Source organism: Mesoplodon mirus (genome assembly GCF_964341445.2).
Source record: "Mesoplodon mirus genome assembly, chromosome: 3".
Taxonomy (NCBI): domain Eukaryota; kingdom Metazoa; phylum Chordata; class Mammalia; order Artiodactyla; family Ziphiidae; genus Mesoplodon; species Mesoplodon mirus.
Window position 1 is genome coordinate 33,518,066 of NC_138978.1, and position 26,389 is coordinate 33,544,454.

General features: G+C 43.8%; 1 protein-coding gene across 6 annotated transcripts in view; it reads right to left on the minus strand.

Moving 5' to 3' along the window:
- Nucleotides 1-22,583, minus strand: part of MEAF6 (MYST/Esa1 associated factor 6) — a 29,798-nt gene extending 7,215 nt beyond the window's left edge. For 5 of the 6 annotated variants that reach the window (XR_014293397.1, XM_082613952.1, XM_082613951.1 and 2 more), the window contains exons 1-5: nucleotides 22,457-22,583; nucleotides 21,134-21,249; nucleotides 16,879-16,966; nucleotides 16,655-16,700; nucleotides 2,562-2,754 (exon numbers count right to left, since the gene is read on the minus strand). Coding sequence is in view for 5 of the 6 variants with exons in the window: in XM_082613952.1 (XP_082470078.1) it covers nucleotides 2,562-2,754; nucleotides 16,655-16,700; nucleotides 16,879-16,966; nucleotides 21,134-21,249; nucleotides 22,457-22,546 (533 nt within the window). In the remaining variant the exon portion in view is untranslated. The remainder of the gene's footprint in view (nucleotides 1-2,561; nucleotides 2,755-16,654; nucleotides 16,701-16,878; nucleotides 16,967-21,133; nucleotides 21,250-22,456) is intronic. The other variant, XM_082613953.1, reaches the window with a different exon arrangement.
- Between the last annotated feature and the right edge of the window lie 3,806 nt (nucleotides 22,584-26,389).

The following is a 26,389-nucleotide window of genomic DNA, read 5'->3' on the forward strand; positions in this document are numbered from 1 at the left end:
TTGTATTTCCTCCTAGCCAATGTTTGCAAGAGTGAAGCTGGAAGAAAGCTTAACTTCAATAACCTTTATGCAACAGTTTCACTTAGGACATTTGGGAAAAGTATACAGTAAGTGTACAAACCAGGAACTGTCAGAAATTCAACTTTCAGCCTAACTTAACTTTGTTCAGAAATTAAAGAAGTAGACTGTACCTATTTCATGAAAACGTCACAAACTACCTAGAATTCTAGAGCTTGGTACAGTATCAAAAACCTGTAAGAGCAGCTATAGGTTATACTGATTTCAACTTTTTTCTTTAAAGACACTCGGACTTATCCTTCAGATATCACGTAAAATATAAGACTTTAGAATCTTGTGATCATTCATGAATGCTAAAAATTATCTGATAGATTTTTATATTCCTAAAGAGGACAAATTCAAAGTTCTTCCTTTTTTGCTAGGGTACTTATTTATTTCCACTTTGCTTTACTCATCACTAAACAGTGTCTTCCACATGGTGGGTATTCAGACTTTTGTTGAAATAATTTACTGTTGACTTTTATCTGACAATATGGGGTGTGGTACATTGAAGGAGAAACGACACTGTACTGGGAGCAAAGTTACAAACGTGTAGACAAAGTGCTCCCCCACGCCCGTCCCCCAATCAGTCAGACCCACTAAGACATTAGTCAGGGGCGAGGGGTTTGGGCCAGACACAATTCCCGACTAAAGATGGCAGGAATCTGAGAAGGTAAACCCAGCAGGATACTGAACCTGGGGAATACAAAAGGATCCTGCTTTCCAAACAGAAAGCCCCATTGTGAAGGCAGTAACTAACATCAAATATCTTTTTAAATCCTAGTATGTTTCTGGAAGGAGTTAGTTCCTAGGGCCAGGAGAGGAAAGGGTAGGAAATGCTGTTACTATGGAAATCTACCATCAATCTGCAAGAAGAAAGTTAAGTTCAATGCCTAATTCCCTTTTATCAGCTGATCAGTATCATTAAGGAAAATAAGGTATTACCTGAAATAAACAATAGCTATCAATAGAGTCTAGTGTACCAGGAATGGAGAAAGTGTCCCAGAAACTTTCAAGGAATTTACCCCTCCTCTAGATACTCTGAAATAGGAAAATAATTATCCCATTTAAAATGACACTGGTGTAAACTTAATGAAAGCAAAACAGAGCATGACCTTTTTATCTTGACAATTTAAAAAAATATTTTTAAGAGTATGGATCTCTGCTGTTTATGATAAACTAGCGTCAGTCCTGTCACAGCGATTAAGCTGTAGCCTTACCAAAAAAAAAAAAAAGAAAAGAGACAGAGAGATGCAATTTTTGCTCTCTCTTACTGCACTTATGAGATTGGCGTGGTGATTTCTGGTTTGCAGAAAAATGTTAAGCTGCAGTCCTTAGTCACTATCCGGAGGATATACTGTTTCTGGGTCTGAAAACCACTACCATCATTGACAAGAAAAACTCTTAAAAGAATTAAAGAATCAGTTGATGCCAAGGAGGCTTAAACCCATTAGAGTTAATTCTGTATTATCCCTGTATGCCACATCTGGCAAAGGTTAACAACTGTTAATATCCTGGGTGCCTGAGGGAATGTTCTATGGGACAGCCCAGGCCAGAAGCAAACTGACTGGCACAGGGAAGCCCACCCATTTCTTGCACGCCCCCTTTCATCTCCTCAGCATGCAGGCTCCTAAGAGGAGCAGGACAAAAGCCAACCTGGTGGATATCTGGTTTTCATACCTCCCAGAAGGTTTGAGGCCATCCCTTCCTCTAGAAACTACTGCTTTACCCTCTCTGAGTTCAGCTGTATAATTTCCAATTACCTGAGCTAACAGGCCACGGCATTATCATATAAACCCCAAGCAGAGTGAATGCTAAAATCCTCTCTGGGTGGCACCTGACCTCTCTGTCCACTGATGTGATTCCTATCTCATTAGGCACTGCAAAAAAACACAGTGAACAAATATTTTCTAGGAAGGTGCTCTCGTATCTTATAGTCCTTATACTGCTGAAATCAGCATTTTACGAAGATATGTAAAAATAGAGAAATCATAAGCAATCAAAAAACTTGTATTTAAAAAGCATAAAGGCACTATCAGATCAGTTCTGTCCATCCTCCAGGGAATAAGAACAGGCAGGGATCAGGATTAGGAGCAAAAGACTTCTCCCACTTTTCAGCTTCCCAACACATGCTAGTGGCATTTTCCAAATACCAGTACACAGATTCCATTTCTATTTCCCTTTTTCTCTTCCGAAAGGACTTCAAATTCACTGTATTAAACAAAAGTTTTATGGAATCAAATCCTTCTACACTAGAAACACTGAGAAGGATGTCTTCCTTCACAGTTACTCTAATGCCCACTAATTCCCCCCTTAGAGAAAAATTAGCCTGTTTCACTTGGACCAAATGAATTTCTTCCCATCAGCAACAGAAAAGACCACACCAATCCTGAAAAATGTTTATTCTATTAAAGTCCCTTCACAGCAATGGTCACGGAAGCTCTAAGTGGGTGGGGATAGGGTGGGGGCATAGAGGGTGGGGAAAGGTGGTCCCTACCACTGACCTGTGCCGGTTTTTATTCTTTCGTTTTTTATGGCTGCTATGATGACTCCCTGAGGAAGTAGAAGAAGCAGCCTTCTGAGGTTTCACTCCCTGCACAGATCCATCCAGATCCTCAGGATCCTCCTGGCTGGGCTCATTTTCCTGATTGTGGAAGTCTGGAGAAGTATCACTTTCCGTCCCACTTCCTGGCTCCCCTGGAGGGAATAAACACAAGTCCCCCAAAGCATCATCAGTACTCCTCAGGCAGTTTGTCCACCAGTCAGGAAAGATTTTCTGAGCACTAACACATAGAAAAAGACTTGTTTCCTACCCTCAAGGACCATATGTTCTAACTGACAGGAAGATACATACAGTCAAAGTTACCAGAGTTCCTGAGAAACTTGTAATCTGAAAACAATGTAACCAGAGGCAACAGACCTAAGGACAGCTGGGAGATTGGACCATAGAACCAAGATAACCTCGGTACATAAAGGTTATTTAAACAAGAATATGCTAATGGGATTAATAATTACACAAGAAGCATTATCAAAAACATTACATAGGTCTTCAGGAGGTGAGAGATAACCTTGGGAAAACATCCTACAGCTGGCCCTGGTCCCTTCCCCAGACCACATGGGAATCCTGACTTTCCATCAAGAAAAAGGGCCCAGGAGGAGAAGAGCCCCATTACCTATGTTACTCTGAGAAGCCTTAAGAACATTATTTTAAAAGTGGTAATACCCTTCAGCTGACAGATATTCCCAATTTTTTAAATTTATTTTTAACATCTTTATTGGAGTATAATTGCTTTACAATGGTGTGTTAGTTTCTGCTGTATAACAAAGTGAATCAGCTATACATATACATGTATTCCCATATCTCCTCCCTCTTTCGCCTCCCTCCCACCCTCCCTATCCCACCCCTCTAAGTGGTCACAAAGCACCGAGCTGATCTCCCTGTGCTATGTGGCTGTTTCCCACTAGCTATCTATTTTACATTTGGTAGTGTATATATGTCCATGCCACTCTCTCACTTCGTCCCAGCTTACCCTTCCCCTCCCCATGTCCTCAAGTCCATTCTCTACGTCTGCGTCTTTAATCCTGTCCTACCCCTAGGTTCTTCAGAACGATTTTTTTTTTTTTAGATTCCATATATATGTGTTAGCATACGGTATTTGTTTTTCTCTTTCTGACTTACTTCACTCTGTATGACAGACTCTAGGTCCATCCACCTCACTACAAATAACTCAGTTTCGTTTCTCTTTATGGCTGAGTAATATTCCATTGTACATATGTGTATGTGCCACATCTTCTTTATCCATTCATCTGTCGATAGACACTTAGGGTGCTTCCATGTCCTGGCTATTGTAAACAGAGCTGCAATGAACACTGTGGTACATGACTCTTTTTGAATTATGGTTTTCTCAGGGTATATGCCCAGTAGTGGGATCGCTGGGTCGTATGACAGTTTTTTTTTAGTTTTTTAAGGAACCTCCATACTGTTCTCCACAGTGGCTGTATCAATTTACATTCCCACCAACAGTGCAAGAGGTTTCCCTTTTCTCCACACCCTCTCCAGCATTTACTGTTTGTACATATTCCCAATTTTAAAACATCCCTCAGGTATATTAAATAAGCAAGTTCAAGAACAATTTGCATAAATATGTTTTTAAGAAAAATTACATGTATTTTGGTAAATGTATACTTTTTCTTACTGAAAGGAATTTCTTGAAACTCTTAATACAAAAGGATGGGGGAGGAGAAGACTTTCACTTTACTGAACTGTTGAAGAATCCTAAATATGTACATACATTACCTGTTTCTAAAAACTGTCAAAAGGGGTTATGCGAACAGCAGAACCAGGGACCACCTTTCTTCTTTTTATGTCTTTGTATTACAAACTACTGGGAAGAGATTTCAAACTGAGTAGCACATGGATATGAGAGCTAAAAGAAAGAGGCAATCCCAAAAAAGCAGAAGAGAGAAATTAGAAGCAGATCTCAGCAATCATGAAACCCTATTTTTGAACACTTCGTGAAAACAACAGAAGAAGGAGCTCTAAAACTAGGAAGCTAGAAAAAGTATACTGACCAACCCTGTCCTGAGGTTCAGGAAAACTGATTTCATATAAAAATTAGCACAAGAACTTCAAAACTTACTACACAAAGCTAGAGTAACCAAGACTGCATGGTACGAGCATAAGAATAGACATATAGGTCAAGGGAACAGAATTCAGAGTCCAGATATAAATCCTTACATTTATGGTCAATTGATTTTCAACAAGAATGACAAGACAATTCAATGAAAAAAGAATCGTCTTTTGACAAATGGTGCTAAGATAACTGGATATCCACATGCAAAAGAATGAAATTGGAACCCTATCTCACACCATATACAAAAATTAACTCAAAATGGATCAGAGACCTAAATGTAGGAGCTATAAAACTCTTAGAATCTATTGGATTAGGCAATGGTTTCTTAGATAAGACCACAAAAGCAAGCATGACAAAACAAAAAATACGTAAAGTGAACTATATCATGTATGTAAAACTCTTGAACTGCAAATATCACCCAAAAAGTAAAACAACCCACAGGGGTGAGGTGAGGGCAAAATGGGCAAAGGGGGTCAGCTATATGGTGACAGATGGAAACTAAACTTTTGGTGGTGAGAACACTGTAGTATATACAGAAGTCAAAGTATAATGTTGTACATATCAAACTTCTATGTTATAAAACCAATGCTAACTAGAAAAAAAAAATCACAACCCACAGAATGGGAGAAAATTATTTGCACATCATATATCTGATAAAGGCCTGTATCTAGAATACATAAAGAACTCTTAGAACTCAATAATAAAAAGACAAAAAAAAATTAAAAACATCAGCAATGGATTTGAATACACATTTCTCAAAAGAAGATATACAAATGGCCAATAAGCACAGGAAAAGATGCACAACATCATTAGCCATTAGGGAAATGCAAATCAAAACTACAATGAGATAGCACTGCCTACCCACTAGGGTAACTATAATGGAAAGACAAACAGTAACAAGTGTTGGTGAAGATGTGGAGAAACTGGAACCTTCAAACACTGCTGATGGGAATATAAATTGTATAGCCAACTTGGAAGACAGTTTGGCAGTTCCTCAAAAGATCAAACACTGAGTTAACAAATCACCAGCAATTCCACTCCTGAGTATATATCCAAGAGAAATGATAACATGTTCACACAAAACTGGTCATAAATGTTCACAGAAGTATTATTCACAGCAGCAAAATGTCCATCAACTGATTAATGCATAAATAAAATGTGGTATATCCATGCAATGGAATATAGGCACAGCTCAGAGACATTGTGGATTTGGTTCTAGACACCACAATAAAGCGAGTATCAAAATAATGTGAGTTACACAAATTTTTTGGTTTCCCAGTGCATATAAAAGTTATGTTTACACTATACTGAGTCTATTAAGTGTGCAACAGCATTATGTCTAAAAAAATGTACATACCTTAATTTAAAAATATATTATTGCTAAAAAATGCTAACCATCAACTGACAGCACAGGGTTGCCACAAACATTCAATTTGTAAAAAATGCAGTATCTGCAAAGTGCAATAAAACAAAGTATGCCTGTATTATTCCGCATTAAAAAGAAATGCAGTACTAATACATGCTCTGTTTGGGAGTTTTTAAGTGTGATTATAGTGTAAAGGGCCTATCATTTATATAACTACCATATGATCCAGTAACCCCACTTATGGGTATTTATCCAAAAGAACTGAAATCAGGATCTTGAAGAGATATCTGCACTCCCATGTTCATTGCAGCATTATTCAATAGCCCAAATGTGGAAACGACTTAAATGTCTGTCAATAGATGAACGGATAAAGAAACTGTGGTAGGGCTTCCCTGGTGGTGCAGTGGTTAAAAATCTGCCTACCAACGCAGGGGACACGAGTTCGAGCTCTGGTCTGGGAAGATCCCACATGCCATGGAGCAACTAAGCCCATGTGCCACAGCTGCTGAGCCTGCAAGCCACAACTACTGAGCCCGAGTGCCACAACTACTGAAGCCCATGTGCCTAGAGCCCGTGCTCGCAACAAGAGAAGCCACTGCAATGAGAAGCCAACGCACCACAACAAAGAGTAGCCGCCGCTCGCCGCAACTAAAAGAAAACCCATGCGCAACAAGGACCCAACGCAGCCAAAAATAAAATAAATAAATTTATTTTAAAAAAAGAAAATGTGGTATACACATAACAATGGAATATATTATTCAGCCTTAAAAAGAAGGAAATCCTGTCATATGCCACAACATGGATGAACCTGGAGGACGTTATGCTAAGTGAAATAAGCCAGTCACAGAAAAACAAATACTGCATGATTCCACTCCTATGAGGTATCTAAAACAGTCAAACTCACAGAAGCAGAAAGTAGAATGGTGGTTGCCAGTGGCTGGGGGGAGGGGGGAGGGGGGAGTTGCTGTTTAATGAGTATAAAGTTTCAGTCATGCAAGACAATTAAGTCCTAGAGATCTGCAGTGCAACTCTGTACAGTTAAGACTACTGTACTGTGCACTTAAAAATCTGCAGGTCTGGACTCCCTTGGTGGTGCAGTGGTTAAGAATCCACCTGCCAGTGCAGGGGACACTGGTTCGAGCCCTGGTCTGGGAAGATCCCACATGCTGTGGAGCAACCAAGCCCATGCGCCACAACTACTGAGCCTGCGCTCTAGAGCCTGCAAACCACAACTACTGAGCCCACACACTGCAACTACTGAAGCCTGCGTGCCTAGAGCCCATGTTCCGCAACAAGAGAAGCCACCGCAATGAGAAGCCCACGCACCACAATGAAGAGTAGTCCCCGCTCACTGCAACTAGAGAAAGCCTGCACACAGCAACGAAGACCCAATGCAGCCAAAAATAAATTAAAAAGTAAAAAAAAAAACTGACGATCTTATGTTTAGTGTTCTTGCCACAATTTAAAAACTATCATTTGGCAATATATACTGAAAGGGACTTCCCTGGTGGCGCAGTGGTTGAGAATCCGCCTGCCAATACAGGGGACATGGGTTCGATCCCTGGTCCGGGAAGATCCCACATGCTGCGGAGCAACTGAGCCCATGCGCCACAACTACTGAGTCTGTGCGCTACAGCCCGCGAGCCGCAACTACTGAGTCCATGTGCTGCAACTACTGAGGCCCGCACGCCTAGAGCCCATGCTCTGCAACGAGAAGCCTGCGCACCGCAATGAAGAGTAGCCCCTGCTCGCCAGGACTAGAGAAAGCCCACGTGCAGCAACAAAGACCCAACGCAGCCAAAAATAAATTTTTAAAAAATTTTAAAAAAAACCCAACATACTAGAATATGTATACAAAAAACGGGGGGAGATTTCTGAGATTTTTCAACATAATATAGGGGGTGGAGGTGAGGGTAGGTAGGGTGTGGATAGGACAGGACTGGCCACAGTGTGATGGTTTGGGGGCAGTGTGATAGGTACACAGGGATTCATTGTTTTGTCTGTATTTGCATAGATTAAAAATTCACTCTAATGAAAGAGTTTAAACGTAATCTTTTTCCCCCTTATTTTACCCCAGTGTATCTGTAACAGGCCCTCCCAAGGTATGCCTTTAAGGATGGGAATGGCAAGACTCGTCTTGGAAAGTCCAGGGTGTTTTCCAACACCAACGACCAATTCCCTGATTCCCCAGACACCAACACTTGAATTTAATTCTGACACTAACTACTGGAGTCAGGGCAGAACCCACAACTTAAGGGCTCAGTCCCACAAGAGTGCCCCCTACTTCAGACACCAGTCACCAGTCCTGGGCCTCCCAGACATCCAACAGACCAGCCATAAATCAGGGGTACCACAACCCCCGCCTCAGGGTCAATAATTTGCTAGAATCACGAACATGCTTTATTACAAAGGATACAACTCAGAAACAGGCTAATGGAAGAGGCACACAGGGCAAGGTATGGGGAGCGGCATGGAGCTTCCTTGCCTTCTCTGGGCTGGGAACCTTCCCAGCACTGCACCATGTTCACCAAGAGAAATTCCCATCATTTAGGGGTTTTTATAGAAACTTCATTATGCAGGCATGACTGATTAAGTCACTAGCCATTGGTGATGAGCTCAATCTCCAGCCCCCTTCCCCTCCCTGGAGGTTTCAGGGGTAAGGCTGAAAGTTCCAAACTTCTAGTCAAGGACTGGTCTTTTGGGTGACCAGCCCCCACCTGATGCTATCTGTGGACGAGGGAGGGGTGGTGAACACAGCCACCGGTCATCTCATTAGCATACAAAAGTCTACTCTTTTGCATGCTAGTCATTCTTTTCTTTTAAAATTTATTTATGTATTTATTTATTTTTGGCTGTGTTGGGTCTTCATTGCTGTGCACGGGCTTTCTCTAGTTGTGGCGAGTGGGGTCTACTCTTCATTGCGGTGCGCAGGCTTCTCATTGTGGTGGCTTCTCTTGTTGTGGAGCACAGGCTCTAGGCAAGTGGGCTTCAGTAGTTGTGGCTCGCAGGCTCTAGAGCGCGGGCTCAGTAGCTGTGGCACACGAGCTTATGTGCTCTGCGGCATGTGGGATCTTCCTGGACCAGGGCTCGAACTCGTGTCCTCTGCATTGGCAGGTGGATTCTTAACCACTGAGCCACCAGGGAAGTCCCATGCTAGTCATTCTTAATATTCTGGAGAGTCCAAGAGTTTTAGGAGCTGTGTGCCAGGAAGGGGGACAAAGACCAAATATACATTTCCCTTCATACTACAGAAAGTAACTGGGCTATATTTATGAAAATCATTCTTTGACACAGTAGTGACACTTCTGGGACGCTGTCATACAGAAATTAAAACTCCACTGCAAAAAAGCATATGGGTACAAGGACGTTTACTGTGACACTGTTCATAGCAGAGGAAAAGGGAGATGATGGGAATATTCATCAACAGAGGAGGAACAACCAGACTAGGGGGTATTTTCTGGCTTTTAAAAACAGTGCAGGACTTCATGTGGCGCAGTGGTTAAGAATCCGCCTGCCAATGCAGGGGACACGGGTTCAAGCCCTGGTCCGGGAAGATCCCACATGCCGCGAAGCAACTAAGCCCGTGCGCCACAACTACTGAGCCTGCGCCCTAGAGCCCACAAGCCACAACTACTGAGCCCGCATGCCTAGAACCCATGCTCCGCAACAAGAGAAGCCACCTCAGTGAGAAGCCTGCGCACTGCGACGAAGAGTAGCCCCCGCACACCACAACTAGAGAGAAGCCTGTGTGCCACAATGAAGAGTCTGTGCACCGCAACAAAAAAGATTCTGCATGCTGCAATAAAGATCTCACGTGTGGCAACTAAGACCTGACGCAGCCAAATAAATAAAGAAATAGGGTTTCCCTGGTGGCGCAGTGGTTAAGAATCCGCCTACTAATGCAGGGGACACGGGTTTGAGCCCTGGTCCGGGAGGATCCCACATGCTGCAGAGCAACTAAGCCCGTGCACCACAACTACTTAGCCCATGTGCCACAACTACTGAAGCCCGTGCGCCTAGAGCCCGTGCTCCTCAACAAGAGAAGCCACCGCAATGAGAAGCCCACGCACCACAACAAAGAGTAGCCCCCGCTCGCCGCAACTAGAGAAAGCCCATGCGCAGCAACAAAGACCCAACGCAGCCAAAAATAAAAATAAATAAAATAAATAAATTTATAAAAAATAAATAAATAAGACTGCAAGATGCTAACAACAGCTGACACAGACAGTCCTTACCATAAGCCAGGCACTGCTGTACACACTTCAAATATATTAATACACACAACCCTCACAATAGGGTTAAAAAGTTAAAAAAAAAATCTAACGAAATATAAAAAGATGAGTCTAAGATGGAGAAGTATGGTCAGGACAGCCTTCCTCTAATGTACTCAATCCTATTTATTCAGATAAAAAATGTCATCTCTGGGCTTCCCTGGTGGCGCAGTGGTTGGGAGTCCGCCTGCCGATGCAGGGAACGCGGGTTCGTGCCCCAGTCCGGGAGGATCCCACATGCCGCGGAGCGGCTGGGCCCGTGAGCCATGGCCGCTGAGCCTGTGCGTCCGGAGCCTGTGCTGCGCAGCGGGAGAGGCCACAAGGGTGAGAGGCCCGCGTACCGCAAAAAAAAAAAAAAAAAAAAAAGTCATCTATGAAAATGCAAATGGTGGAGGCACTGGTTGGGGAAGGAGCAGGCTGACAGGGCATGTAGTCACAAAAGCTTTGGATCACAGACAGGATTGCAGAAGGGACACAGAACTAACTGAGGAGGGGCTAGGCACAGGGGAGAGAAGGGTTAACTAAAAAGGTGGGAAACAAGTAAGGAAGGCAAGTTAGATACGGCAAATTTTCTCTATGTTGCAATTCTACTCAAATACACTGAGGAGCAAAACCAACTATTTACTCATTTGGGGCCAGTTGCTATGGGAGTTCTGAGTAAATGGATGGATGAATTGGTCATATTCTATAAAGTGGGTACACGTGTACACACGCACACATGCAAACACAAACAAAGCAGCGTAAGTCAAATCAAAGGCCTATGAATAGAGTCTAGGCAGTAACCAATGTCCCAAAGGGCTGATGTGGATACTAAGTATTATGGGAGTCAGAGAAGAAAGAGCGGATTGTTCAGGAAAAGCTTCACTGAGGGGGTGGAATTTAAACTGGACCTTGAAAAATGAGAGCCAAGATAAGTACAAAAAATAGCACATGCAAAAAAGTGCAGAGGTGAGAAAACACAAGGTATTTGGGACAAATAAGTCAAACAACACCTTTTAAACAGAGAGCTTGAGAAATGACAGGTGAAATGGAACGACAGGTTGAGCAGAGTCATAACTGTCAGACTAGGGGATCTAACACGGGGGACAATACGAGGGGATGTTAAGAAAACTGACTTGTTGCTTAATCTTTCTGAGCCTGTTTCCCCGTCTGTAAAATAGGAATTCTTTCTCTCACGTCTTGAGTATCTCTCTCTTTTTTTTTTTTTTTTTTTTTTTGCGGTACGTGGGCCTCTCACTGTTGTGGCCTCTCCCGTTGCGGAGCACAGGCTCCGGACGCGCAGGCTCAGCGGCCATGGCTCACGGGCCCAGCCGCTCCACGGCACGTGGGATCTTCCCAGACCGGGGCACGACCCGTGTCCCCTGCATCGGCAGGCGGACTCTCAACCACTGCGCCACCAGGGAAGCCCTTGAGTATCTCTTATGGACGAGACATTGGGCTAGATGCTTGGGGCTACAGCCATATTCCCTATCCTCAATAAGTAGCTTTAGGGATTAAATGAGATAATGTAAAGTAAAATGTTTGCTTAGTGTCCGGAACACAGTAAGTGTTCAAATCTCAACATCTTTGAGATCTACAAACACATAAGTCAAATTCCAAGCAATCAGTCCGGGTTACTTGCAGTAAAACAGCTGCTAGCAGGACATAACAAGATGAAGGCATCCAGAATTTCGGAACAGGGAAGTAACACCAAACAACTAACATGTATTGAGTTCTCTGTGCAAACACATGCTTTAAGATTAGGCTAGAAGCAGTTAATAAGAGGGACTGGAGCTGGGGAGACTAGATTAAACACTGTTAATGTACAAAGTGAGAGCACAAATAATCATTTCCTTCCTCGGCTCATGGAAGCAGAAGAGAAGTGATATAGCAAGAGGACTGGGTTACAGCCTATCAAGGTACAGCAGCAAGTCGGTCAATCGACTGCTGCTGACACCATGAAAAGACACACAAGTTTGCCTCTCACTGACATCAAACTGAGCAACTCATTCTTAGAGCAAATGACGTCAAATTTCAAGTTAAATACATCTACAAATGAGATGCTCTACTTAAAGGACTAGCTACTGAATAGTGCCGCAGCAGTGACTTCTGATCAGCACGAAACGTTTAGAGGCAGAAAGGAAGGCACCCAGAACAATGCTCATGCAGCTGTTCACTTACCTGTGCAATGATGTAGATGCTGGAGGGGTTTGCTTTGATGAAAGCTTCAGAGAAGCCCAGTAAAACAAACAGGTGAGAGTGCTGATCCTTTACAGGAAACTGGATAAAATCTGCCTGCTTTGTTTTTCTTTTACTTTATTCTTTTTAGAAAAATAAACAATGCTTCACTAATTAGCATAAAATTCCCCTTTGGGACCATGCTAATCCATTCTCATTCTAGTGTAGGTACATAAGAAGCCAAAGGAAGTAAAAGTAGTGCATTTTTTGAGGAAAATTTCGGAACAGTTCAAAAATAAATGCCAAAAGTACAAAACTCCAAAATCCTTGAGATCTGAGAATATACAAGTACAAAATCTAAGAGAAAGGGTTGTTTTCTTCATTGCCACCAAAGATCAAAAACACAGGAGTCATTCCACAAGATCTGTTATACAAAAATTCTGAGACAACGGAAAGACTCTGTACAAAGGAAAAAAAAGTGAAAGGCAAAGCAGACCATTCCTCATTCCTCTCTTGGAATTAAACTTTGGATCTTCTGGGGACCCTCAAGCCTTGAACTTGGTCCAAGAAGTCCTAGCAGAAGCAAACACAGGTCTTCTCTGGAAGACAGCACCTTCATCCCAGCTGTCAAATTATTCTACAAATACTTTTAACTATAGTGAACAGAAGTACACAGTCAAAGATAACCAAAAGGCACACAGGGAAATTAGATTTCATGAGTGATACAACAGCAGAAACAACAAACAGAAAGAGGCTCGTAAAGACTTCAGAAACTGAAATTAAATACAGACTACAGAAAACCTATGCTTACTATACTTAAAGAAGTAGGGACTTCACGGATGGCATGGTGGTTGAGAATCTGCCTGCCAATGCAGGGGACATGGGTTTGAGGCCTGGTCTGGGAAGATCCCACATGCCGCAGGGCAACTAAGCCCATGCGCCACAACTGCTGAGCCTGTGCTCTAGAGCCCGCGAGCCACAACTACTGAGCCTGTGTGCCACAACTACTGAGCCTGTGTGCCAAATACTGAAGCTGCACACCTAGAGCCCGTGCTCTGCAACAAGAGAAACCACTGCAGTGAGAAGCCCGCGCACCACAACTAAGAGTAGCCCCCGCTCGCCACAACTAGAGAAAGCCCGCACACAGCAACTGAGACCCAACAACAAAAACCCAATGCAGCCAAAAACAAACAAATAAATAAATTTTTTTAAGTAAAAGAAAAGTTTGAAAACAACTGCAAAGAAAGGTACTAAAAAACCACATAGCAGGGGCTTCCCTGGTGGTGTAGTGGTTGGGAATCCACCTGCCAATGCAGGGGACATGGGTTCGAGCCCTGGTCCAGGAGGATTCCACATGCCGTGGAGCAGCTAGGCCCATGAGCCACGGCTGCTGGGCCTGTGCTCTGGAGCCCGCGAGCCACAACTACTGAGCCCACGTGCCACAACTGCTGGGGCCCTCGCGCCTAGAGCCCATGCTCTGCAACGAAGAGTGGCCCCCGCTCCCCACAGCTGGAGAAAGCCCACACACAGCAATGAGGACCCAACGCAGCCAAAAATAAATAAATAAATTTTATATATATATATATATATATATATATATATATATATATATGTATATGTATAAAAATCACATAGCAGATTTTTTAAGTAGTTAAGTAGAATTTCTGGAAATTAAAAATGTAGTAATAGGACTTCTCTGTTGGTCCAGTGGTTAAGACTCTGCACTTCTAATGCAGCGAGTGCAGGTTGATCCCCGGTTGGGGAACCAAGATCCCACATGCCACGCAGCATGGCCCAAAAAAATTTTTTTAAGTATAATAAGGGCTTCCCTGGTGGCGCAGTGGTTGAGAGTCCGCCTGCCGATGCAGGGGACATGGGTTCGTGCCCCGGTCTGGGAAGATCCCACATGCCACAGAGCGGCTGGGCCCATGAGCCATGGCCGCTGAGCCCGCGCGTCCAGAGCCTGTGCTCCGCAACGGGAGAGGCCATAGCAGTGAGAGGCCCGTGTACCGAAAAGAAAAAAAAAAAAAGTATAATAAAAGATTTAAAAATCAAGAGAAGGTTTAACAGTAAATCAGACTCAACTGAAAAGAGAATTAGTGAATGGATAGGTCGGAAAAAAAATTACCCATAATGCAGCACAGAGACGAAAAAGAAGATATAGAAAAGATAATAAAAGACATAAAGGATGAAATGAGAGAGAAGGTTTAACTTACATTTAACCAGAGTACCAGGAGAAGAGAGAAAAAATGGAGCAAACACAGTATCTGAAGAGGTAATAGCTGGGAATTTTCCAGAACTGATAAAAAATACCAAACCATAGTTTCATGAAGTCCAATGAAACCCAAGCTAGATAAATTAAAAGAATGAAACCCAATAAAATAAATTTAAAATAAGTAAAGCAAAGAGGAACAGAAGAAGAAAGTAAGCTGGATGTGGTACTAAGATTCATTCCCCGAACACATGCTATAAATTCCTATTTGCTTTCTAGAGAGGAACCCCCAAATTTGGCTTTAAGCATTTTAGCACCCATACAAAGATGGAAACAGTCAATTAGCAGGTTTTCAGTAAAAACCAACTAGTCGTTCAGGGAAAATAACTATTCCTAAAGGAGATAATAATTAGTAATGATAATAAACGTTTGCAACGTCCTCTTACAGTAACAGAGTGACACGTTTTACAGGACCAAAATGTTACTAAGTGCAACTTTAGAGGGAAGACCAAGGAATACCAATATGATATATTCCAGAAATGGGGCTCAATCCACGGGGAAGATCTTAGGGGAATGGATGGCCTCCACATGCTCCAGAAAATCTTCAATACATCAGTATTTGTCTCAAGTTAAGCTGCTGAAAGCAGTGGCTTTAGGAGTCTTCCTGACCCGTATCTAGGCGCAAGCCTTCTGTGTGGGTAATTAGGTACAGAGCCATATACTAAACTATCCGCTAAGCCTGGAGCAGGATAATAGGCTCTTGTGAAAACTGAGGAGTCAGACATCATTCCATCGCAGCTCACAGGAGTAAGGTCCAGAATGTTCTTAACCAGTCTTGTTACTCCACAAAGCAGATGAAATGGCTCTACATTCTAGAAGTGGTATTAATGGAGAAGAAATAAGATTTAACTGACAGTCATAATGAAAGAAAAAATCAAAAGGACTTGGTCCAACTGATTAGGCTGGCAGAAAGGAGTCAAAGCTGCCTACAAAGTTTTGAAGGACGGAGAACAGAAGTACTGTGAAACAAAACAACTAGGCAGACACATTTTGAAGGAAAGAGAACAGCTCAGTTTTAGACAAAATGTTTGAGTCTGACCATCTGAGTGGAAATGTCTAGAAGACATTTTCTAGAATTTTCTAGAAATGCATGACTAAAGCTCAGGAAAGGAGTTAGGGATAGGGCTAAAAATTCAGAAATCTGTACATGGAGATAATAATTGAAGTCACTGAGCAGTTCTAATTCCCATACTACCAAAATCCCTTCTCCTCAAACCACTGCCCTGGTAATGCAAACAAGAGAACTTGATCCCACAACAAGATATGCCATGTGAAAATACCCAGCCACAATACAAAAAGCAGGGTGTGTTTCAGAGTGACCGGACCCACAGGGAGAGCATCCAATACAGCTACATAGAGTCTGATACAGCAAGATAAACCTGCAGTTCTAAGTCCCATCACTAGAAATTAGAAAGGAGTTAGACTGTATGGCTTACATACAGAGAATGATACAATTTCTCTACGAAGTAAATACTACCTGCTCTCCATTTTAAATTTAAGAACACACAGGTACATTCTGTTCATAGGATCAGAATTTCCTAAGAATTATTAAATTGGGTGCATGAGGATTTATTAGATATGTCTGAAATTTTCCATGATAAAAGGGTTTTTTTAACTTTAAAAAATTCCCTAAGACTCAACAGGAGTGAAGACATATCTCTGTGTCTCTGAACAGGTGAAGGCAACCTTCACGTGACTGAAAAGGCAGGAAGGACACGGTGGTTTCTTCCCCCAAAGAAAGACATGATTAAGGATACCCAAAAGGGCTCCTAACTTCTAGAAAGAAGAGGCAAGAACAAGAGATGCAGTCTTCAGATACACCGTTGGATAGGAATTAAATATAGGGGCGATGGTAGCTTAAAAATAAACTGATGAAAAAGTAAAAAGACAAACTTACTCTTTTCAATGAGCTGGTCCTGAACTCCTGCCAATGCACTTACTGCCTAAAAGAAAAAACCACCAGTTACTATAAAAATTATCACAGATCTCAGGAGAGCACTCACAGACAGAAAGGAAAGAGACAACCAACTCACAGGTGGACAGGAAAGAGAAAACTCACAGAAACTTAACGGAGGTCTTCCTTAACAATGGGCCACAGAAAGATCCCCCCGCCTCACTTACAGCTGCTGAAGTAACTGAGGATTTACTGAAGAGCCGCTCTGCTTCCTTAAACTTCCGGTTCCTTCTATCGTTTTTGCTATTGGAGTTTCTAAAACACACACAAGAAACTCATTATAAGCACCAAGCTATGTCTGTGACTCAAGCTGAGGACACACCAGGACAAAGGTAAGGAACTCTTTTTTTCTTTTTTTTTTTTTTTTTTTTGCGGTACGCGGGCCTCTCACTGTTGGGGCCTCTCCCGTTGCGGAGCACAGGCTCCGGACGCGCAGGCTCAGCGGCCATGGCTCACGGGCCCAGCCGCTCCACGGCACGTGGGATCTTCCCGGACCGGGGCACGAACCCGTGTCCCCTGCATCAGCAGGCGGACTCTCAACCACTGCACCACCAGGGAAGCCCAGGAACTCTTTTTTTTTTAAATTACCAAGTTCCATACAGAAATGCCTCCACACCACTTAGATTGACCAAAATGACCTTCATGCTGAATGCCTATGTAGACAGAAATGTTTTCCAATGGATGGTATGTGGTCCACTGTGACACATGAGAACATGAGATTACTTCAGCTTTAGGTTCACAATCATTTTCACTTAATATGTATTTATTTTAATGCCTACTATTTAAAACATCTAGCACAGACTAGTGCTATGAAGTATCTCTGTTAAATAATCTTAGTTTAAAAAACTTAAAGGGCTTCCCTGGTGGCACAGTGGATAAGAATCCGCCTGCCAATGCAGGGGAGACGGGTTCGAGCCCTGGTCCGGGAAGATCCCACATGCCGCGGAGCAATTGAGCCTGTGTGCCACAACTACTGAGCCTGCACTCTAGAGCCCGCGAGCCACAACTACGGAAGCCCATGTGCCACAACTACTGAAGGCTTTGTGCCTAGAGCCTGTGCTCTGCAACAAGAGAAGCCACTGCAATGAGAGGCCCACACACTGCAACAAAGAGTAACCCCTGCTCACCGCAACTAGAGAAAGCCCGTGTGCAGCAACGAAGACCCAACACAGCCATCAATCAATCAATCAATCAATCAATAACTACGTAACTACCTAACTACCTACCTACCTAACTACCTACCTACCTAACTACCTACCTACCTAACTAACTAACTTAAAGAAAGAACCAGAGTTCCTTAGTGAAATGACTGATACCAGGTCTGAGACAAGAAAAGGACAAGGATGGGACCTCCTTGGTGGCGCAGTTGTTAAGAACCCGCCTGCCAATGCAGGGGACACAGGTTCGAGCCCTGGTCCGGGAAGATCCCACATGCCGCGGAGCAACTGAGCCCGTGCACCACAACTACTAAGCCTGCTCTCTAGAGCCCGCGAACCACAACTACTGAGCCCACACGCCACAACTACCGAAGCCCAAGCACCTAGAGCCCGTGCTCTGCAAGGAGAGACGCCTCCGCAATGAGAAGCCCGCACACCACAACAAAGAGTAGCCCCCGCTCACAGCGACTAGAGAAAAGCCCGCGCGCAGCAACGAAGACCCAACACAGTCAAAAATAAATAAATTAAATAAATAAAGTTACTAAAAATTTTTTTTAAAAAAAGGACAAAGGAATCAGCCTGAGGAGGCTCCCTCGGGCCACGCTTGGGACAAACTAAGCATCAAAAAGGATAATGATGGGTGTGTTAGCATTGTGAAAAGTCAGTGAGCTAAACACTTATGATCTCTGCACTTCTTTGTATAGATTTCAATAAATTAATTTATACTAAAAAATAAAATAAACCTTTACAAAGTGACAGTACTAGATCCCAATACGCTGTTTTTTTTGTTTTTTGTTTTAAATCCATGCATCTAGGGCTTCCCTGGTGGCGCAGTGGTTGAGAGTCCACCTGCCAATGCAGGGGACACAGGTTCGTGTCCCGGTCCAGGAGGATCTCACATGCCGTGGAGTGGCTGGGCCCGTGAGCCATGGCCACTGAGCCTGCGCGTCCGGAGCCTGTGCTCTGCAACGGGAGAGGCCGCAACAGTGAGAGGCCTGCGTACCGGGGGAAAAAAAAAATCCATGCATCTACAGTGATTCTAAAGAGAGAGAAAGAGAGAATGAAAGGAAAAGAAGATAAAAAGGGAAGACTCTTCTTTCAGAAGAGTAATGCCAGTAATAAATGTAAAAGGAACAGTAAAATTAGAATCATCATTTTGCAACCTCCATTATAATAACTAATTCAGATAATCAACAATGGATACTAAAACCAGTGACAAAAATTGGGGTGAGCAGTATAATCACACTGCCTAAAAAGTATAACCTCCAGGGACTTCCCTAGTGGTCCAGTAGTAAAGAATCCACCTTACAACGCAGGGGACGTGGGCTCGATCCCTGGTCAGGGAACTAAGATCCCACATGCCGTGGGGCAACTAAGCCTGCGTGCTAAAACTACTGAGCTTGCACACCTCAACTAGAGAGCCCTTGTGCACCCTGGAGCCCATGCGCGCCACAACTAGAAAGAGAAAAACCTGCACACCACAACTAGAGAGAAGCCGGAGAGCCGCAACTAGAGAGAAGCCCACACGCCGCAATGAGGAGCCCGAGCACCGCAATGAAAGATCCCGCGTGCCACAACTAAGACCCGACACAGCCAAAGATAAATAAAATAAATAATAAATAAATCTTAAAAAATAAAAATAAATAAAATGTATAACCTCCGAAATTACTTGTTAATTACAAAGAGAAAAAAATAACTTTTACAATGGTGAAATCATATGATCAAACTTAGCAGCACCAATAATGGGGTAATCTGTCATTATGTGCCTCCTGATAAAACAGAAGTAAACAACAAGAGGTACACAAATCACTAATGCAACATTTTTGCCAAAAATATTTAAAGGATCTCTCATGAAGTCACTATAAGAAAAACCTAGAATTGGAACACTCTACAAGACAATGTCATGAACAACCTTACCACCAAAAAGGGTGGGAAGCTCCTAAATTAAGAGACTAAGGAGACACAACAGCCAAATGCAATGCACAAACACTCACTGGTTCAAAACAAGGTAGCAATGCATTTTAGGAACACTTAGGGAAATATGAATAAAGACTGTATATTACATAATTCTATTAATGTAGTGCTAATTTTCCAGGCATGAGAATTGTTGGTTCCGTAAGAAAGATGTTCTTATTCTTAGGAGGTACCTGCTGACATAATTTAGGGCAAATGTCATGATATCTGCTTTTAACTTTTAAATGGTTTAGCAAAAAATATATATACATATATATATGGGAGAAAGGGGAGATATAACTACAAAGGGGTAGCATGAGGGAGATCTTTGTGATGATGGAAAAGTTCTGTATCTTGATTGCAGTGGTGGTTACAGGCATCTACCCACATGATAAAATGACAGAACTACATATACACATTATACCAATGTCAATTTCCTGGTTTTGCTATTGAACTATATGGTTACATAAAACCCCACCACATTGAGAGTCCACCGGCCGATGCAGGGGACACAGGTTCGTGCCCCGGTCCGGGAAGATCCCACATGCCGCAGAGCGGCTAGGCCCATAACCCATGGCCGCTGAGCCTGCGCGTCCGGAGCCTGTGCTCCACAACAGGAGAGGCCTCAACAGTGAGAGGCCTGCGTACCGCAAAAAAAAAACAAAACAAAACAAAACCCAACCATTGGGGAAAACTGTACTGTTTTTGCAACTCCCTATGTATCTATAATTATTTCAAATTAAAAAAAAATTTTAAGTTTAGATATAGGGGTGTGTGTTAATACATTATAGAAAGGGAAAAAAGAGAGGAAAGCAAATGTGGTAACAAGTTAACAACTGGTGAATGCTAGTGAAGGGTATCAAGAGATCACGAACTCTTCTTTCCATTTTTCTCTAGATTTGAAAATTTTCAAAAAATTTAGAAACTTCTCAAGAATAATATTACTAAATAAACCGTGGTACAGTTGGCACACAGGTATGGCGAATCTTGTGAGGGTGGGACTCGTGACTGATTAAAATGTGGAAAACACTTGACAGCAGCGCTGGTGTGTACGGTATCACATGCTGTATTTCCTTTAAGCTTCACACAATCCTGTGCCGCTGGCCCGATTTCCTCTACTATACAGATGTAGGATTTGTCCAGGGTTACTCAGTGAGGCAGTGGCCGAGCCAGAGTCCAAGCTCAAGTGCAGACCTCTGTCCACCCCACTTCACTACTGTCTCCCTGCCAAGTCACTACCGACAACATACACAGCCCTAAACACAAATATTACTAGGGCACAACACAAACACTACAGGCTTCTGACACTCACTTTTGGTTGGTCAGATACCGATCCCAGCCACGTATAATGTTGCCATACATCTGAGTGTCTTCCAGGTAGCTTCCCTCAAAAGCATAGATCTGTCTCTCCAAGTTTGCCAGTGTTTCCTGAGAGATGAAAAACAAGGAAGTGGTTAATGCCTTCTACATGCAAGCATTAAGCCTAACCAAACTGAAATCTTGGTATCAGACTTATAAACTCAAGTTCAACTATACAGAGCTAGCCTTGTGGAAAGAAGGCTGACATGCGCAGGGGCAGGCTGTTTCAGACTAAGACAGTCTAGACCCATCTTGTTGGATCCCTTTAAGAACAAAATGGAATAGAAAGAGCCTGTCCCCATTAAACTGTACACCCATGCCAAAGTTTGCACGTACTCAGGGGCTTCGTGGAAACCCAGCTGTCAAGAACCTGGGCGGAGGAAGAACGTGAGCAGTCTCCACTCCCACGCATAAAAGATACTGCTACCGGGAGAGGGAAGGGTGATCAGCCTTCCAGCGCCAACTCGCTCCCCTCCCTGCAGGCTCCGAAAGGCCGCCTGCACTGGGCTGCGGTTGCTATGGAAACCTGGAAGGGCAGCTTCAGGTGAGATGGGCCTCCCGATGCCCAAGCCAAAACGCGAGGGGAGGGAGGGCTTAGCCACCAGGGTGCAAGGGGTCCCGGGTGCGTGTCACAATTCCTAATTCACTAGACTGAGTCCGCTTCCCCTCGCCTGTCACCTTCTAAGATGTTCCCAAATACATCACAACCCTGCCCATCAAAAACCGCATCCAACTAATCTACTCCTAGTCCCCAAAAGGACATGCGCCCCTCCATCTTCCAAAGGCCTGCCTGGATGTGTGGGTCCCCCTCCCACACCTGTCTCCTACCCCATCCCCCAAAGCCCACTGGCAAGCCCGAACCAATCTCCTACAGCCTGCCGACAAGCCCGGTCCCAAACCCTCAAAATCATGGACCCGCCCGCCCTCGCCCACCCTCGCCCACCCCGCAGAGCTCATGGACATTCTCCTCTCCAGGGCTCCCGCACGGAAGCCCCCACCCCTGGCGCCATCCTTCCTCCACGCCCCCACCTGCCTAGTCCCCTTCCCCCTCCCCGGCTCCGCGCCCCGCCCCCGGCCCCGGCTCCCTGCTCCGGATGCGCACGGCCGGGAGGCCGAGGCGCCGGGGGGCCGCGCAATGCGCAGCCGTCCTCAGGCCGCCGGACTCCCAGCCGCCGCGCTGCGCCGGCGGAGTAACGAACGGCGCGGCGGGGCCGGGTCCTGGAGGCGGAGGCAGGCACGGGGCCCCAACCCGGGCGCCCCCGGTGCCAGCCCTCACCGCCAGCTCCTGCTTCCGCTTCACGAGCTCCGCCAGCTCCCGCCGGGTGTCCGGGATCTGCGGCGGCGCCGCCTTGTTGTGCATCGCCATGTTGTGCTGAGGCGGGCGGTGGCGGCGCCAGGCTGGGGGCGGTCCTTGCGCGCCACCGCCCGCCAGGGGGCGCCCGCCGCCACACTGCGCCTGCGCTCGCGGTTTCCGGAGGCTCGCGGTGCCGCGCCGAGGTGCCGCGCCGAGGTGCCGCGCCGAGCTCCCGCCCGCGGGCTCGCGCCTACCCTGCCAGCAGGACCTCAGTGTTGGCCTCTGCTCTTGGTCCTGGCCGAGTTTCTGCACCACAAATTCACCGTGTCCAAAATCAGACCTCTCCGAAGTCTCCTCAGTGAATGACTTTCATTGTCCGACGAATTGCCCAAGTCAGAAACATGGGTGCCATCCTCACCCTCCTTCATCCGATCCAAAACCAAGTCAAGCCAAGTGGACTCGACTCCGGAAGAGCCCGCAAATCTATTTTCTTTTGTCTGCCACCTCCCTCATTCATCCAGGCTCTTCTTATTTTTTTGGCTTCTCCCGTTGCGGAGCACAGGCTCTGGACGCGCAGGCTCAGCGGCCATGGCTCACGGGCCCAGCCGCTGCGCGGCATGTGGGATCTTGCCGGACCGGGGCACGAACCCGTGTCCCCTGCATTGGCAGGCGGACTCTCAACCACTGCGCCACCAGGGAAGCCCCAGGCTCTCCTTATTTTTTGGTACATTATTTCAACAGCCTCCTGTTTCCACCCTTAGCTCCATTTAATCCATTATTCACAGTGGTGCCAGGATGATTTGTTTTTGGAAAGCAAATGTGGTGTCACTCCCTCGGTTAAAACCTTTTCATGGCTTCCCATTGCCCTTTAGGGAGACAAATATGTGTGGTAGTTAAGGACACAAACGATCCAGAACTACCTTGTTCAAAATCCTACCTCTACCATTGATAAGCTGTGTCACCTTGGGCAGGTAGCTAAATTTCACTTGTCTCAAATTCCTCATCTATAAAATAGAGGTAATAATAGTTCCCACCTAATACGATTGCTGTGAGAAGTAAATCACTTAATGTAAGGGGCTTGGCAAGTAATAAGGACTATGTAAGTAAAATCAGTAAGTCTAATACCATTAACTTTGTATTCGCCTGCCCCCTGCTTACTTCTCCAGTCTCTGATCTCTCCATTTTTCAGCGTTCTGCAATTTCACTGGGAATCTAGGTAGGATTTTTTTTTTCATCTTTCTTGCTTTCTTGCTTTCCTTCTTGCATTCTTCTTTCTTTTTTTTCCCCCTCCCACCTTGCTTTGAACTTCTTTGTTTCTTCAATCGTGGATCTGTACTTTCATGCAGGTCTGGGAAATTCACAGCTATCTTTCTTCAGATATGCCTCTGCCTCATTGTCTCTCTCCTTCTATAACTTAGATTAAACATAAGAATCCTTTATTTTTTTTACACACTGTTTTTTCCATCCTTTTGTCTCTGCCGCATTCTGGATTCCTTCTATGTGTTGAGCTTGTAAACTGGGGTCTTGCTAAATTCCTTTATTAATTGCAGGAGGGTTTTTTGTAGATTCCTTGGGATTTTTAATGTAGACAATCTGCAAATAGGGAGATTTATTTCTTTTTCCTTTCCAGTCTGTGTGCTTATTATGTCCTTTTCTTGCCTTACTATGCTGGCTAGACTTCCAGTACTATGTTGAATAAGAATGGGCGGAGAAGATATCCTTGACTTGTTCCTTACCCTAAGAGGAAGGTATTCAGTCATCAGGTTGAGGAAGTTCTCCTCTCTTCCTGCTTTACTGAGAGTTTTTATCATGAATGGGTGTTGAATTTTGTCAAATACTTTTTCTGTATCAATTGTCGTGGTCATATGATTTTTATTCCTTAGCTTCTTTATTTTTATTTATTTATTATTTTTGGCTGCATTGGGTCTTCGTTGCTACTCCTTGTTGCGCTGCGCGGGCTTCTCATTGCAGTGCCTTCTCTTGTTGTGGAGCACGAGCTCTAGAGTGCAGGCTCAGTAGTTGTGGCACACGGGCTTAGTTGCTCCGCGGCATGTGGGATCTTCCCGGACCAGGGCTCGAACCCAAGTCCCCTGCATTGGCAGGTGGATTCTTAACCACTGCGCCACCAGGGAAGCCCTCTTAGCTTCTTGATATAGACTACATTGATTCACTTTCAAATGTTGAAACAGCTTTGCATATCTGGAATAAATCCCTTGACCATGTTGTATAATTCTTTTTACATATTGCTAGATTCAATTTGCTAATATTTTGTTGAAGATTTTAGTAGCTATGTTCATGGGATATTGGTCTGTAGTTTTATTGTTTTTGTTTTGTTTTGTTTTGTACTGTTCGGTCTGGTTTTGGTATCAAAATAATAATGGCCTTATAAAATGAGTTGAGAGGTGTTCCCTGCTTTTCTAATTTCTGGAGATGGTATAGAATGGTGCTAATTCTTCTTGTAATGATTGGTAGCATTCTTCAATGAAACCATCACTATATGGGCCTGGATATTATTTGGGGGTAAGTCTTTTAATTACAAATTCAATTTTTAAAAATAGTTATAAGATTATTCAGATGATCTATTTCATATTAGGTGAAGTTTTGTAGCTTATGGTTTTGGGGGAATTGATCCATTTCCTCTAAGTTGTTAAATTTATGTGCATGAATAATTTCTTTTGACCTATCTTCCAGTTCACTAATTCTCCCTGAAGCTTCTGTTAAAGGGATTTATTGATGGGTTTAGTTATTGTATTTTTCATTTCTAAAAAGGTTCTAGTTGATCTTTTAAATAACTCCCATTTCACTTGTTGCCATTTCTTGTTCCCTGTGGGTATTTTTAAGTTTGTCATTTATTTCTTTGAAAATAGCAACCATGAACGTTTTTTTTGGTTGTTTGTTTTTTGCACTACGCGGCCCCGTCACTGTTGCGGCCTCTCCCATTGCAGAGCACAGGCTCTGGACGTGCAGGCCCAGACGCTCCGCGGCATGTGGGATCCTCGCGGACCGGGGCACGAACCCGTGTCCCCTGCATCGGGAGGCGGACTCCCAACCACTGCACCACCAGGGAAGCCCAACCATGAACGTTTTATAGTACCTTGTAATTCAAGTATCTGAAGTCTTTGCCAATCAACTTCTGTTACCCGTTATTTCTGTTGGTGAGAACCTTTTCTTGTATGCTTTTAAAAAAATAATTGTATCTTTGCAGAAAAATATGTGGAAATAACTGGAGGGGAGATAAAACGTCCCTTCCTCCAAAAAGTAATTTCATTTATTTATATCAGACACCTGGAGGCACTAATAGTACAGGGTCGTTTTCTTTTCTTTTCTTTTTTTCTTTGTATTTAGTATAGGGTCATCTTAAGCCAAGTTCAAGGCTTGATGTTTTCTGAGCTCCAGCCTGCAAATCCCTGGGAGGATTCAATTTCTGTTCCACTCTTATTCTGAAAGGTATAGCTCTCTGGCATGCCAGCTTTTTGTGGGAAACATGTTCTATTAGACTCATTGTATGTGGGTTTTGATTTTTGTCCCATTCAATCCAGGGTAAGGTCTGATTTGCTAGAATCAAATATGGTTTGTCTTTATATGAAATGTGGTTTCCAGGCATCTACGCTCCATTTCTCTCTGGATTATTGTTATCTTCACTTTTGGCCTGATAACTCTCTACTTACTTGTCAGTTCTTGGATGCCTTCAGAAATTTTTTTAATTTATATTTTATCCAGAAATTTTAGCTGTTTTCAGCAGGAGGATTCATAAAAATAACTTAGTCAGTCATTAATAGAAACCAGAGGTCTCAATCACCCTCTTTCCCCCATTGAACTTCAAGTGCTTCCAAAGCCTCATTTATCACCTTAGGCATTTCTGAGTGCTAGTCTCTGTCTAGAAATATCTGCCTGTTTTGGCATCTGCAAAATGTA